Here is a 15774-nt window from a genome sequence, read left to right on the forward strand (position 1 = left end):
GGTTTGTGGGCGGGGCCGGGGTGCTGTGGGCGGGGCCGGGATGCTGAGGCCGGGCCGGGGCGGGCTCTCTGCCTCTGGTCCAATCCCGGCGCGACGCTCCGCAGGCCGGCGGCCGATTGGTGGTTGCCATAGCTCCCGGCGTTCGCTTGACAAGATGGCGGCGGAGGGGCGACGGGGGTCTCTGCGCGGCATCCGGGCGCTTCCCGGCTTCTAAGGCGGGCGCGGTTCGGTCTGACGGGCCCGGCGAGGTCCCGGACATGGGCTTGCCACCGCCGGCCCCTCTGCTGTTGGGGCTCCTCCTTCTGCTGGGCGTCCTGAGGCCGCTGTGGGGGGACCTGGGTGTGTCCGGGGTAGGGGCCTGCCGGGCCGGGAGGAGAGGCGAGGCGTTTAGGGGGCCAGACCCGCAGTCACCCCCCAGCAGGCAGGGAGCACACGCGTAGGCATGGGCTCTGCCGCGACTAACTCCTCCCTGTCCCCTTCCGTCCCGCCTAGTCTTCCTCCCTTCTTTCATCCGCGCGTCCGGCCCTGTGGTCAGCGCGTCCCTGCTCGGAGGCACCGAGGATGTGGCCGTGTCCCTGTCCCTGCTGCAGGACCAAGCGGGTAAAGTGTCCGGCCCTTCCGGTGGGAGGGGTGGGTATTGGACCAGGTCCGGGCCGGCCCAGGGAACTGGGGAGGTGGCACCCCGGGGGGCCCCTGCCGCTGTCCACTTGCCAAGTCAGGATGGGGGATGGGGATCGGGGCTGATGTGGACCAGTGGCGACCCCACAAGAAAAGCTCGCGGCCATCATGACTGGCATTCACCTCGTTGTCGGAATAAAAACAGTAACATTTTAATCTCATTAGACAGACGGAGATACTGAGGTTCAGAGAGGTTGTCACTTGCCCAAAGTCCTACAGCTTGCAACGGGCCGGCCCCGGGCTTGGCGCGGGATTCCATGTCAGCGTGCACCCCCTTAGCCCATGTCAGCGTGCACCCCCTTAGCCCCATGTCCGCGTGCACCCCCTTAGCCGCTGGGCAATGCGGCCCTGCATTCTCGCCTCCTGCAGGATCCTTGCCAGTTCCCACGTGTGGCGTGCTGAACAACGACACGGGAGACTGGAATTTGACTGTGACCCCCAATGTGGTAAGGCCAGAGGTGCAACCTGCCCCGTAGCAGCTGCGGGACCCTCGTGTAGTGCTTTCTTACTTGGGGTCCTTGGACGAACTGCAAATCACCGGTGGGTGTGCGGTTTTTCTCAGGAGAGGGGTGCCAGCTTTCATCAGGTTATCGATGATTCTGTGACTCAAAAAAGCTTTCTAAACTCATCCAACCCTTCCATTTAAGAAACGTTTGATTGAGTGCCTAGTACATGCAAGGCATCAACTCTAGGGTTTATTTTTATTTTTTAATATATTTTTATTGATTTCAGAGAGGAAGGGAGAGGGAGAGAGAGAGAGAAACATCCATGATGAGAGAGAATCATTGATGGGTAGCCTCCTGCACACCCCCTCCTGAGGATCGAGTCTGCAACCCTGGCATGTGCCCTTGACCGGAATCGAACCCGGGACCCTTCAGTCTGCAGGCCGACGCTCTATCCACTGAGCAACACCAGCCAGGGCAACTCTAGGGTTTACAGAGGATGAGAAAGACAGACTTTGCACCCCAGGTACTGTTTTCAGTACCTTTTTAAAAATTTTTATTTATTTTTTGGTGTTTCCATCTTCTGCTGCTAGGATGGTAAACTAAAATGGGGCTAGACAAGCCGCCTGAACATCCAGACCTGAGTTGCGCTTTCTCCGGGTTTGCAAATGTTGCTTCCTGTTACGGAGAACTGGAGATGGGGAATCGGGTTTGCGTGTGGCCGGAGGTTGATGGGCGGAACGGAACGGAATCGGGTCCGCTTTGTATCCAGTTCTCCTTTGGTACCGTGACCCGGGGCCGAGGGTGACGTGGTGTTTCCCGATAGGCGTCCTTACCATGGCAGATGCTGAAAGGGACAGCCGTCTGTTTCCTTCCAGAACGCGTGGGACGTGACGGTGAGGCTGAAGAGGGCTCTGCCACCCTGTTCCTCTAATGAGACCGGCTCCTTCCCAGAGTCCCCGTGCATCGTCCAAACCCTCCTGGTGTCAGCATCGCTCAATTCCGCCTGTTTAGCACATCTGCTCATTCAAGTGGAAATTTATGCCAACTCTTCTCTGGCCCATAGTGCATCAGGCAAGTGGAGTCTTTTTTTTTTTTTTTTAATCTGTACCTATTGATTTTTTTTTTTTCTTTTTTAGAGAGAGAGAGAGAGAGACATGGATGTGAGGAGGAAACATGGATTGGTTGCCTCCTGTACATGTCCCAGCCGGGGATTGAACCCGCAACCTGGGTATGTGCCCTGACAGGTGTTTGGGGTGCTGTTTCAACCAAGCCCCACCGGCCAGGGCACTGTTCTTTTTTTTTTTTTTTTTTAAATATATTTTATTGATATTTCACAGAGAGGAAGGGAGAGGGATAGAGAGCTAGAAACATCGATGAGGGAGAAACATCGATCAGCTGCCTCCTGCACACTCCCCACTGAGGATGTGCCCGCAACCAAGGTACATGCCCTTGACCAGAATCGAACCTGGGACTCTTCAGTCCGCAGGCTGACGCTCTATCCACTGAGCCACACCGGTTTCGGCATGGGCACTGTTCTAACCCTTCTAAAAACAGCATGACGTCATCAGACAGGAGCACAGTCGATGCCTAGCTAATTGATTTACATACCGATTGGAGATTGTTCCCCATGAACACATCTGGTTTCGCCGCGTTCTTTTGAACAGCCGCATAACATTCCACTGTGTGACTGTACCGAGGTTTCATCCGACCAGTCTCTTAGTGAAGGCGCGCCAGCCATTTCCAGCTTCTGCTACGGTAACCGGTGCCGACAGCGAGCATCGGGCGGAGATGGTTGTGTATTCTCCCTTTCACGCAGCGTTCTAGGGACGGAGGAGGTGCTCAGGGCCAGGGTCCACTTTGCGATTTTCTGATGTTTGGGTTTTCGCTGTGTCTGACGCACAGCTCACGGCTCGCTGTTAGGGGTTGGGAAGGGGGGGGTCTGTGGACAGTGACTCGGCTTCGTTGTCAGCGTCAGAAGCGTGGTGGTGCTTTGCCGGGGGCTCTCCTGGCTGAGCGCCTCTGTGTGTTGTTCGCAGAGAACGTGACTGCCATCCCTGACCAGGTGCACCAGCCTCTGGGCCCGTGCCCCTGCAACCTCACGGCCGGGGCCTGCGACGTGCGCTGCTGCTGCGACCAGGTGCGCTCACGCCCTCCTTCTTCTTCCTTTCAAATACGTTTTTGTCGATTTCGGAGAGAGAGGAGGGGAGAGGGAGAGAGAGAGGAACGTGGGTGAGCAACATCAACATCGAGGGGCTGCCTCCTGCTTGCCCCCAACCGGGGATCGAGTCCGCGGCCCAGGCACGTGCCCTGACGGGGACTCCCACCTGTGCCCTCCTGGTGCCCCCTGCTCCTTTCTGATTCCTTCCAGGAGTGCTCCTCCGATGTCACCGAGCTCTTCAGGGAGTCCTGTTTCGCCGGCGTGTTTGGAGGGGACGTCAGCCCGCCTTTCGATCAGCTCTGTTCCGTGCGGAGGGCGCCCGGGGCCCCGGGCTGGTTTCCGTTCCTGTGCGTGCAGTCCTCGCTGGCCAACTCGCCCTTCCTGGGTTACTTCCACCACGGGGCCGTGTGAGTGTGCCCGAGGCTGCCCGGGGAGGGCGCTGCTCTCGGGGCCAGGGGGGCCACGCCACGTGGGCCCCAGAACGGGAACGTGGGCCACATTTTTCAGGCGACCTCGCCAAAGGCAGTGAGCTTAAATGATCCAGTTCTTGACTCCATTCCACATTCCAGTTAGTAAGTTTATTCTGTGTCAGGAGGGGTCGGGACGCACTGCAAAGAAATTGACTGATGCAGCACCACGTTCATGGTGACGATGCGGGGGGGCGGGGAGACGAGGCTCATGGGGGCTTTAACTTTCCTCGCCTCCCTGGATTGTTGACATTTTACAGCATTATTATTGTTATTGAAGTGAAATCCATGTGACACACAATTAACCATTAACCACCTTAAAGTGTACAGCTCAGTGGCATTTAGTACAAATATCATTTTGGTGATTAAAAAAGTAAAGAAGCCTGGCTGGTGTGGCTCAGTGGCTGAGCGTCGACCTATGAACCAGGAGGTCACGGGTTCGATTCCCGGTGAGGGCACAGGCCCGGGGGCGGAGGGGCTCGATCCCCAGTGGGGGGCGTGCAGGATGCAGCGGATCAGTGATTCTCTCTCATCATGGATGTTTCTCTCTCCCTCTCCCTTCCTCTCTGAAACTAACATAAAAAAGAGTACAGAATAAAATGCCGGTGAACCATTGCGCGGGGCGGGTAATAGCTGAAAGTGTCCGTTAGTGAGCGTCTTTCTTTTCACTTCCAGGTCCTCGAGGCAGCCCGCCCCCTTTGCCGCGTATCTGCACGCTGACCCGAAGGACATGTCGGACTTGGGGTACACACAGGGAGACCCCGTGATGACTGCCGCTCAGGCCTATCTCACTGTCCCTCAGGTGATAGTTCCAGCGGGATATGTTGCAGCCTCTCCTCGCCGTCTCCCCCCCGTTTTTAATTTAACGCATTTTGCTCTTAAAAACACCCCCTCAGTGACGTATTCTTCCCGCTGGGTCTCCGAGGCCCCAGCGGTTTATGGCGTCTGGATGTGTTTCCATAGTCACTCTTAAAGGAACCCCCGTCTTGGCTAAAGCTCAGCGTGAACGTCACAGAACCAAAGACGGTCTGTAAATTGCCGTCGAAGTAACTCGTTCTTCACTTCTGTTAGTTTCCTCGCCACTGTCATTTTTTATTTGTTTTTTAAAATCTTTGTTGGTGAAAGCATTACATCCTCCTTCCCCCCCATTAACCTCTTCCGGCTGCCCCCGTCCCCCCACAGCCACGTCCTAGTGAGCTGTTAGTATATAATTAATATATTCCAGAATGCCGGAAAACGTTTTCTGTGAAATCCCCTTTTTTTTTTTTTTAAGTTCAGAATTCCAAGGAAGACATATTTGTGGCAACAGAACACGGGCGTCTCAAGCCATGTCTCTGCTCTGAGCCCGTTTTACGGGTTTTAACAGACCCGGGTGTGGCGAGGGAGGGCAGTGGGTTTTAACAGACCCGGGTGTGGCGAGGGAGGGCAGTGGGTTTTAACAGACCCGGGTGTGGCGAGGGAGGGCAGTGGGTTTTAACAGACCCGGGTGTGGCGAGGGAGGGCAGTGGGTTTTAACAGACCCGGGTGTGGCGAGGGAGGGCAGTGGGTTTTAACAGACCCGGGTGTGGCCAGGGAGGGCAGTGGGTTTTAACAGACCCGGGTGTGGCGAGGGAGGGCAGTGGGTTTTAACAGAACCGGGTGTGGCGAGGGAGGGCAGTGGCGGGAGGGTGATGGCGTTTCTGCGAAGGAGATGGAGGGGCGGGGCTGCTTGGTCTCCGCGGAATAGTTCTCACTGTGATCCGCCAGCCGCTCCCATGCTGACGAGCAGGTTACCGAGGCGTTGGACTAGCCCAGTGGTCGGCAAACTCATTCGTCAGCAGAGCCAGATATCAGCAGGACAATGATTGAAATTTCTTTGGAGAGCCGAAAACCGCCTTCTGCGCATGGGCCACGAAGTTTCAATCGCACTGTACGTGCGCGCCCACGCGTGGTATTTTGTGGAAGAGCCACACTCAAGGGGCCCAAGAGCCGCATGTGGCTCGCGAGCCACAGTTTGCCGACCACTGGACTAGACTGTCAGCTAGCAGGTGGGCGAGCCCAGGCGCACCCAGCAGTGGGCGCGGCGGCCGCGGGAAGACCCTCTTCGGCCGTCGCCCCGCGCTTGCTGGTTAGACCGACCGGGTCATCAGTCTGTTGGGTTCCCCTCGCCCCCAGGTGTCGCTGGCCGGGCAGTGTGTGCGGGACGCCCCGGTGGGGTTCCTGCAGAATTTTGACGTTCGCTGCGTGACGGACCTCGACGCCTACCAGGAGCCGGGCAGCGTGCTCGACGCCGGGATAAAGGCCGGCACCGTGGGAGGTACGCGCTGCGGCCTGGACGAGGGGCTAGGTCAGCGCTCGTGGCGTGAGAACAGCAGTCACCGCCTGCAGCGACTGGGCATACTGGAACTCCCACCGAGGGAGGCGCTTTATTTTATTTTATTTTATTTTTTTAAAAATATATTTTATTGATTTTTTACAGAGACGAAGAGAGAGGGATAGAGAGTCAGAAACATCGATGAGAGAGAAGCATCGATCAGCTGCCTCCTGCACACCTCCCACTGGGGATGTGCCCACAACCAATGTACATGCCCTTGACCAGAATCGAACCTGGGACCCTTCAGTCCGCAGGCAGACGCTCTATCCACTGAGCCAAACCGGTCAGGGCTATTTTATTTTATTTTTTGAAATATATCTGTATTGATTTCAGAGAGGAAGGGTGGGAAAGAGAGAAACATCCATGATGAGAGAGAATCATGGATCGACTGCCTCCTGCACACCCCCCACTGGGGATGGAGCCTGTAACCCGGGCCTGTGCCCTGACGGGGAATCGAACCAGGACCTCCTGGTTCATAGGTTGGTCCTCAGCCTCTGAGCCAGGCGGCCGGACATGTTCCCATTTCGGGGATACTTACCTCGCGGTGGGATCGCGGGGTCACACGGTCACTCAACCAAGCTGTTTGCTAAAGGGACTGCCCCGTTGCCCGCTCCCGGCAGAGTGCGCCGTGCGTGGTTCTTCTCCTGACAGTGACTTTCCAGACCTTGTCGCTGACCCTCCTCAGTTGTAACGGGGGGCCGCCCACAGTGGGGTTCCCACGCGGTGGTGTTCGGAGGTGGGAGAGAGGTGTGGTTGGCACCCAGGCCAGGCCAGGCTGGGCCCACACCTGCTGGACAGGGTTTCACTTCAAGTCCACTCGGCCCTGCCAGGCCACGGCGCCCCGTGGACGTTAATCCGTGTCTCTCCCAGGCATCGTCATCCCACACGTGACCTACGAGGAAGCCGCTGACCTGGGCCAGGTCATCACCGGCACAGGTATTTCAGGGTCACGTGTTTATGTCATGTCCACAGGAATGCGGACATCGTCTCTCACAGGCGACGTGCAGGCCTAGGTGAACTGCATTTTTACCAAGCGTTTCAGGAGCTTCCGGACAATCAGGAAGCCCTCTGTCCCCCAGGATTTGTTTGTCCCTGTTCCGTCGTCCCTTACCTCAGACTCATCTCGTGACCTTGAACCGGCTCCCCACCCTGGTCGTGGATCATGTGGACCCCGGGGCCCCTCCTGGTCCTCGGGTCTGGGAACCAATATGGTTTTATTGATTTTTAGAGAGAGAGAGAGGAAGGGAGAGGGAGAGAGAGAGAAACATTGACGAGAGAGAAGGATCATTGATCGGCTGCCTCCTGCACGCCCCCTACTGGGGATGGAGCCCGCAGCCCGGGCCTGTGCCCCGAGCGGGGATTGAACCGGAGACCTCTTGGTTCCTGGGTTGACGCTCAGCTCCACACCGCCGGGCGCTGGAGAACGTTTTAGGACCATTTTCACTTCTCGCTTTCACTTCTTACTGCGGTGAGTCTCAGTGGAGTGGCTACAACCTGGCAGTGAGCTGGGCAGCCGCCGCTGAGGGCGCTGCTACCCTCTAGTACAGCCGTAGGCACACTACGGCCCGCGGGCCGGATCCGGCTGTTCTATCCGGTTCTCTTGCTCTCCCCTCCGCTCCTTTACTTTGAATTTATATTAGTTCACACAAACACTCCATCCATGCTTTTGTTCCGGCCCTCCGGTCCAGTTTAAGAACCCATGGTGGCCCTCGAGTCAAAAAGTTTGCCCACCCCTGCCCTAGTCTTTCCTTCAGTAAACGCCTAACGGGGCGTGTCCTCCGCGCTGTGAGCCACGACGCCGCGGGACGCAGATCCCCGATAAAAGTGTTCTTCCCTTCCCAGAAACACTTTTACGTCCCGGATCAGCCCCCAGAAACGTGACTGTGGCAGCACATTATCTCTTCCGATGGAATAATCGTACCATCAGCGAAATACGCGTCAGGATTATCAGGGCGACGGTCCATGCCCACCAGAAAGGTAACGGGGTGGAGGGCAGCGAGGCGGCTTTCGTGGTTAAGTGGGGTGTTTTTTTCCTCTTTCTTCAAGAGGCCGTCGTCACGACACATTAGACAAAGGCGGACTTGTTGTTATTTGTGTCTGTGCTTTGACGTAAAAGAAGGCGGATTTGTTTGCATGTCAGAATGCAGTTGCCAGGGAAAGGAAACGCCTCTGTGGGCGACGTCCCTTCCTAGTGAGACGGGGCCGGCTCGTTTCCGTTCTGTTTTCTTTTTCTTTTTTTAAAAATATATTTTATTGATTTGTTACAGAGAGGAAGGGAGAGGGATAGAGAGCTAGAAACATCGATGAGAGAGAAACATAGACCAGCTGCCTCCTGCACACCCCCCACTGGGGATGTGCCCGCAACCAAGGTCCATGCCCTTGACCGGAATCGAACCCGGGACCCCTCCGTCCGCAGGCTGACGCTCTATCCGCTGAGCCACACCGGTTTCAGCCCGCTCTGTTTTCTTTCTAGGAATCCTGACGCAGAGGTTCACAGTGAAGTTTTTGAGCCATAACAGCGGCCACGAGGAGGAGAGATCTGGAAACCCAGGTGAGGGAGCACCGGCCAGTCACCCGTCTCACAGGCGTTTCTCACTCCGGCCCCGGGGCGTCAGGGACGGGGAGATGACCAGGAGTAACGGTCCGGTGCTCGCTGTGACCCGCCCTGTCTCTCCTCGTTGGTGACGCTGTATTCTTCTTCCAATAGCAACATGGTGGGGTCTTTGCATAAAGTGTCGTCGATAGTAGCAAGCTGCTATAAATTGCTAGACATTCTCTTTAGCTCCTGGTTTTCAAAAAAGAGATAAAACAGGTAAAAAGTTGCTGAAATAAGTGGTTTTTTTAAATAAATGTGTTTTTATTGATTTTTAGAGAGAGAGGAAGGGAGAGAGAGAGAGAAACATTGATGAGAGAGAACCATCAACAACAGCTGCCTCCTGCAGGCCTCACACTGGGCATGGAGCCCACAGCCGGGGCGTGTGTCCTGACCGGGAATCGAACCGTGACCTCCTGTTCACAGGTTGACCGTCAGCCATGGCGGCTGGACTTAAATGAGCTTTTTAAGAAAGCATACTCTGCAGAGGACGGGTCCCTCACCTGGGGGCCTGTGAGCGCCCGACCTGTGGAGTGTTTTGTGTTTATGTGCAGATAGATCACCAGGCGATTGGTTATGTGGGGCCGTGGCCATAACGGGGAGGTGTCTGAGGGGCTTCCAGAAGGGGGGGTTGGGTCACGCGGCATGGCTGGGAGCGGGCCCTGGCCCGGCCTGGGGTCGAGCTGACCCGCTGGGGAATGGGGGGCTCCTCGCCTTGCGCCTGCTTTAGCAGCCCCTCTGATGAGCCCCATGCCCGTCACTCACCAGGACTCACTGAACGGCCTCCTCGGCGGAGCGACCCGACACGGGCACTTGCCCGCTCGTCCCCTTCCCGAGTCTCTAACCTTTATCTCTAAGTCACAGAGCATCTTCGCTAGAACAGGCGAAGGTCACAGCCCCGCCCGGCTGTCCCCTCTGCTCCCCCACGTGCTCCCCGCTGCTGGCGGCCGCGCTGGCCGTCGCCTGACCTCCCGCTCGCTGTGCGTCCAGGTTACCAGCTGGGCAGGCCTGTGCGCGCCCTCCACGCCGGCAGGAGCGACCCCGCTGCGGCCTTGAGCCTCTGGCAGCCAGGTAATCTGGGGGGGCCGGCCCCTCGGGAAGCTGGGCGGGGCCTGCTCCCATTTGGAAAGGAACTTGAAGGCTCAGCGGGCTTCCGGAGCCACAGGGGAGGTGGATTCTCGTGCTTTGTTGTTGTCATTGTTAAAAATGGTCACTGGTTGGCGCCCGAGGTGCTGGGCATCAGTAAGAGAGTGACGCGTGGGACTGGCGGGGGAGGCCCGGGTCCTGTCGCGGGAGCCCGCGGTGGAGACGAGCTTTGTCCCAAAGGATGGAAAACCCTCGCTCGGTGGCCACCACCCCGGCTGCACGGGCGCCGCTTTCCCGTTGGAGCCCGCCGGCCCAGGTGTCCCAAGAGGCGCCTTGCTCAGCCTGTGGGGACCGAGCAGCAGCGGCCTCCGCTCCCCAGCACCGGAGACGCGCTCTGCCTGTCGCTTTCTCTATCGCAAGAAAAACTTTAAAAAATCGTTTCATTGGTTTGAGAGAGAGAGAGACATCAATGAGAGAGAATCATGGATCGGCTGCCTCCTGCACGCCCCCCACTGGGGATGGAGCCCGCCACCCGGAATCGAACTGGTGACCTTTTGTTCGGTGCAGATAGTAAGAGGGCGGACTCGGTTCTATTTCACAGCCGGGAGGGGTCTGTGCGCATCGGCGCCCCGCAGGCCCGTCTTATTTGGAGAAAACGTGCTCTCGGGGTGCCTCTTGGAGGTGGGCATCGAGGAGAACTGCACTCGGCTCCGGTGAGTGCCCCCCGGAGCTTCCTGCGCCCCCAGGGTCTGCTTAACATGAAGTCGCCGCGCCTCCCAGACAACGATGTGGAGAGTGAGGGTCTGAATGAAAGCGGGTGGGAAAGCCAGCGCAAGTGAGGAACACACGCACACTCCCAGCAGCGTAGGGCGATGCAGGTGTAAGTGAGGGCGTGACGCCATTCATTGCACCCACATTCACCCAAATTCCTCGCTGGCGTTTGCTGGGCCGCTGGAACCCGGGGCTCCTAGAGCCGGAATCAGGGTCTCCCCGGTGCGGTTGGTGGGGGGCACGTGAAGATGCTCACGCCCGGTCACATGCGCAGAAAGGGCTTCCCACGGGCGGGTGTCTTTGGAAAGTGCACTTTGAGATAAGCCTGCACTTCCTTTTTTCGCTGAAGTGAAGTTCACGTGACGGAGTCAGTCATTTAAAGTGAACGGGTCAGGGGCGGTTAGTACGTTCAAGATGTGCAGCTGTCACTTCTGTTTGGTTCCGAAGCATTTTCACCTGCGAAAGGAAACCCACCCCCCGCCCTGGCGGCCTGGAGACCCCAAGAGTCAGGACTTGGGGGTGAGACCAGCTGCCGGCCACGCGCTGGGAAATGCCTTGCTCTCTCGCAGGGACAAGGCGGCGGAAATCCTTGATTCCTTAATACAAGCAACTCACGTTGCAACGAGAGGCAACTCCGATTACGGGGACCTTAGTGACGGCTGGCTGGAGATCGTCTGTAAGTGGAGGCTGCGCTGGGAAAGGGGGGGCGTGGCTGCGGGACTGCTGAGCCCGCCCAGCAGGTCTGCTGTCTCTGCTGTGGCTCCTCGACACTTGTTGGGGTTAACACTCCTTATCTCTTACTCCTGATGCCTATTTTGTTTCTAAAAAAGGAAATTCACATGAAGGTCAAGTGTCTGTAAGGAAGTGGAGTGGGTGTGAGTGAGGGTCTGCATTTCAGTTTGCATTGTTTTTGGTCCCAGGAATATGGGCAGCTGAGACCTGCCCTTGTGATTTAAAAAAGCAGTTTCGTTAACTTAAAAGCTGATAGAAAATACGCTGCTAAGTGGATGGAGCCGGCCCAGTGCCCGCCCCGTCGGAGCCCATCCCCCACCCTTTAGCAGCGTCCAGAACTGGAGATCGAAAGCAGATTAGTGGTCGCTGGTGGCCGGGCCGGGGCGGTGGGAGGCAGCGAGAGGTGACTGTCCATGAGCACAGGACTCCATTGATGGGGTGCCTCCCGCACGCTCCCTGACCAGGGCCGGGATCGAACCTGCAGCCCAGGTACGTGCCCTTACCCGGAATCAGCCCCACGCACCGCAGGGCCCCGGAGCCACACCATCCAGGCTGCCTCACACGTGCCCTGAGGTCCCGCAGCCCAGCGGCTGGCATCTCTCGCCCACTGACTCCGAGCGTTTTACGGCAATGGTGCGGCATTCCTGCCAAAACGCCGGGTAGACTTCAGTGAGGGCCGCGGGAACCAAATCATGATTTCTGGTGGTGGTACGTGGGCCTGGGATCCGGAAGTCCCAGTGACTGACCACCTGTAAGGAAACATCTCGAACTCAAGGGGTAGTACTGTCACGGGATGACAGACAAGAGCCCCTTAGGGATGGAGGCCTCATTCACGTGCTCCCTGTCTAATATTTCCCATTTTTATGGCATCCGGGGATTGTAGAAAAACTTATTTTTCTTCCCCAAATGCAGCCGCCCCCGCCCCCGGCGCAGGCCCGGCTGGTGGCGGCGGGAATGGCGGGAATGGCGCCTGCGCGGAGGTTCCTGCCCAGCTGCACGTCCGCATCCTCACCTGGGAGGCCGGCGCGGTGGAGGGGGTCGCCCAGCAGGAGATCCTGGGCGCCGAGAAGAGGTGTGGGGCGGCTGCCCGGGTGCAGTTCAGAGGCAGGAGCGGGGAGGGCGCCCCGGAACGGACACGCCGGCTTAGAAGCCGAGGGCTTCCTTGCAAATCGCAGTTACTAGCCACGTGTGGGCAAAGGGAAAATGTGTCGCCCGTGTTGGTCATGGCAACAGCCCTGTGTAACGGCCTCTCCTTGTGAGTACATCTGAAAAGTCACATGATACAAACGGGGTAACTTTTTAAAAAAATATGTTTTTATTGATGTCAGAGAGGAAGGGAGAGGGAGAGAGAGAGAAACATCCGTGATGAGAGAGAGAGAATCATGGATGAGCTGCCTCCTGCACGCCCCACACTGGGGATCGAGCCCGCCACCCGGGCCTGTGCCCTGACCGGGAATCGAACCGGGACCTTCTGGTTCCTAGGTGGACGCTCAGCCCCTGAGCCCCGGGCCGGCAGGGGTGAGGTCTTTGAGAGACTCCTGATCACGTTGTCGCTGTCAGTCGCCTGATGTCCTCATGTTGCCTCTGCCATCTCCCCTCCAGGGTCTCCTCGGTGACCTGGCGGTCCCAGTGCGGGCTGACGTGTGAGCAGGCCGGCCTCTTCGCCCTCAGCGCCTCCGTCCAGTTCATTCAGGTCCCTGCCCGGCTACCCCGGCCCCTGACCAGGTAGGTCACTGACCCGGTTGGTATTTTTCAGGAAGCAGAAAAATACAGATCTTTGAAAATAAGTGTATTCCTTTAACCAACTTCCGATACTTCTCACCAAAAGTATGCTTTGCTGCAGCTACTGCAATCTTCCAAATGTTTTCCAGGTTCCAGGCCAATGTCACAGAGTATGCCTGCGACAGGAATGACGTGTGTTGGCCGCAGCTTCTGTATCCCTGGACCCGGTATTACCAAGGTGGGTGCAGCCGACTTCCGGAATGGGTACTGTCACGTCCTGTGCACTAAAGTTTAAAAAGGAGAAATGTACCGGCCATGTGGCCACTTAACAGTGATCGCTGTGGCCCTGCCAGTGTGGCTCAGGGCGCCAAGAGTTTGATTCCCGGTCAGGCACACACCTGGCTGGCGGGCTCGGTCCCCCGATGGATGTTTTGCTCTCACATCAGTGTTTCTCCCTCCCTTTCCCTTCCTCTCTCTCAAAATCAATTTTTTAAAAAAATTTTTTTAAAAAATATATTTTATTTATTTTTTACAGAGATGAAGGGAGAGGGAGAGGGATAGAGAACTAGAAACATCAATGAGAGAGAAACCTCAATCAGCTGCCTCCTGCACACCTCCCACTGGGGATGTGCCCGCAACCAAGGTACATGCCCTTGACCGGAATCGAACCCGGGACCCTTCAGTCCACAGGCCGACGCTCTATCCACTGAGCCATACCTGTTGGGGCTCAAAATCACTTTAAAAAAAAGACGGTTGTTAATGGTTTGGCCTATTTCTATGTAATAATTACAGGGAGGTTGGGAAGGACGTGTCGCTGACCTGATTCGCTGTCTTGCAGGGGAGCCTTACGCTCGGTGTGTGGCCAAGGGCTTGCTGCTGGCCTTCTTCTCCGTGGCGGCCGTCTTCCTCAGTGACCCCTGGACCAGAGGACGCAGAGCCTGACCTTCCGCCGCCCCGGGCCCTCACAGACCAGACGCCCCCCCCCCCCCCCCCCCCCGCGATGTGTTGTGCTCCTGTGTCCCGTTCCAGGAAGTGGAGGGTTTTGTTTCGTAGGAAACGCTTGCCGAGCGCTCGGTGGGTCTCATTCCCCTGCGGGGCTGTCCGGACGGGCGTCTCGCTGCCGGGCCAGACGGAGCAGCGTGCACGAGGGTCCGGGCCTGCCTCCTGGTTATCAGAAGCGTTAGTTTATCCTAAATTAAGTCATAGGAGCTTTGGTCCAAATATGTTGTTTGTCCCTTAGAGAGTCAGTTATTTCTTTAACTTTTTATATACAGAGTGTCCCAAAAAATGTGTACACACTTCAACAGCCGACAGCTCAATTCTGAAAAGGAAACGTATTTTAATAAACACCGCCTTATAATTATCCAACGTGTGTGTGTGCATTTTTTCCCCCAGGACACCCTATATTTCTGTGGAATTGATGGGAAGACCTCGGTCTTAAGTTTACAAAAAAAAAAAAAAAGATTAGCTACAAGGATCACAGGGTCCACTCGTTAAAAACAGGCTCTTTCAGTGGAGGAATTTCTCCGGAGGCGCCTGGCGGGGGGGACGGGGGCGGGGGTGATGCCTTCGCCCACAAACCCCTGGCGGCCACACAGCGCATCGCGGCCAAGTAAAGGCAGTCATTGCGCCAAGTAAAGGCAGTCATTGCACCGGAGGAGGGACGTGGCAGCCATCGCCATCGCCACAGGTACCCCTGGTTTTGCAGCCACTGCCGAGGTTGAAAACTGGCTTGTCACAGCGAAGGAAACACCCACTGGTTGGCTGACTGCGTGGGTCAGAGTCGAAGGCGCTTCGTGCAGCTAGCTCTGGAAGATCAGCTAAAAACTCCTGAATGGCGGGCAATTGATCTGTGTTGGGAGGACGTTTGCACGCAAACACTCGCCTTGGCGGCATGGTATGGTCTGAACTTTCTATGCGGACACACTCACGTGTGCATTTGAGAGGGCGCAGCTGCTCCCACTGGGCCCTGTTGAAAGCAAGACAATGTCCCTTGTCCAGTGGGACGTGCATACTTTTGGGGGAAAACGGGCAATAAACACAGATGAGGACTTCAGACGGCGGTAGGTGCAAGGAAGAAACTAAAACTGGGAGGCGGGAGGGCTACTCCCCTCCCCTCCCCACCCCGCCTCCGGGTCAGGGGCAGCCGCTCAGGAGGTGACATGTGGGCTGAGACCCGAAGGAGCCAGCATTGGGAAGGCCCGGCTGAGGGAGGTCAGCAAGGTCGCGGGCACCGACCTGGAGCCAGGGCAGGCGGCCGGAGAGGAGGGCCTGGGGAGAAGGGAGCCCGATACCGTGGGATCTTGCTGGCCACGGGAGAAGTTGGGGGTTTTTGTTCGAAGTGCAGTGGGAGGCGCCCGAGGCGTTCAAGGGAGGCCGCGCGAGGTCTGGGTCCCGTGTCAGGTCACCTGGGTGCAGGGCTGTGCGCAGAGGACACGCGCCGGGTCCGAGCCTGCCTCCTGGTCTGCACGGGGGCCAGGGCCCCCCGAGAGGAAAGCCCGCCGCCAGGCCAGCACCACGTGCCGCCGGTGTGGCTCCGTGGGTGTGAGGTGTCCTGAAACGGGCAGATCTACGGAGACAAAGCTGCGGTTGCGGGCCGCTGCGGACGGGAAGGTGCGGGAAGGGGCTGCAGGCGGAGTCGATGGGCATGCCCTAACATCGACGGTGAAGAAGCTGCACAGCCCTGCGACGTGACCGAGAACCGCGGGGCGTGGGCCCAGGTCGGTGGACGCGGCGCGCACCCCCCAGAAACTCGTCTTCAAAGCTGC

The 15774-nt window shown here is 57.5% G+C and overlaps 1 protein-coding gene across 2 annotated transcripts; it reads left to right on the forward strand.

Annotated features, from left to right (window-relative positions):
* Positions 1-134: 134 nt before the first annotated feature.
* On the forward strand, positions 135-14369 carry TCTN2 (tectonic family member 2). Of its 2 annotated transcripts, none has more exons than XM_080650381.1 (18): positions 135-339; positions 493-600; positions 1048-1124; positions 2000-2195; positions 3161-3261; positions 3493-3689; positions 4425-4551; positions 5904-6045; positions 6973-7038; positions 7945-8079; positions 8576-8653; positions 9686-9766; positions 10383-10494; positions 11122-11228; positions 12197-12356; positions 12887-13009; positions 13156-13244; positions 13845-14369. In XM_080650381.1, the coding sequence occupies exons 1-18, from the start codon at positions 258-260 to the stop codon at positions 13946-13948; spliced, it is 2085 nt and encodes a 694-aa protein (XP_080506507.1). In that variant the 5' UTR covers positions 135-257; the 3' UTR covers positions 13949-14369. The 2 variants fall into 2 exon arrangements, with proteins under 2 accessions (XP_080506507.1, XP_080506508.1); XM_080650382.1 differs by having other exon boundaries at positions 12197-12286; positions 12936-13009.
* The last annotated feature ends 1405 nt before the right edge of the window (positions 14370-15774 follow it).

Source organism: Plecotus auritus (assembly GCF_963455305.1).
Source record: "Plecotus auritus genome assembly, chromosome: 13".
NCBI lineage: Eukaryota > Metazoa > Chordata > Mammalia > Chiroptera > Vespertilionidae > Plecotus > Plecotus auritus.

Excerpts from the sequence above, each read along its gene's own strand:
- TCTN2 (XM_080650381.1), top strand. The coding sequence starts at position 258 with ATGGGCTTGCCACCGCCGGCCCCTCTGCTGTTGGGGCTCCTCCTTCTG. Across the intron at positions 601-1,047 it reads CCTGCTGCAGGACCAAGCGG|GATCCTTGCCAGTTCCCACG; the intron begins GTAAAGTGTCCG and ends CGCCTCCTGCAG. Across the intron at positions 3,262-3,492 it reads TGCGCTGCTGCTGCGACCAG|GAGTGCTCCTCCGATGTCAC; the intron begins GTGCGCTCACGC and ends GATTCCTTCCAG.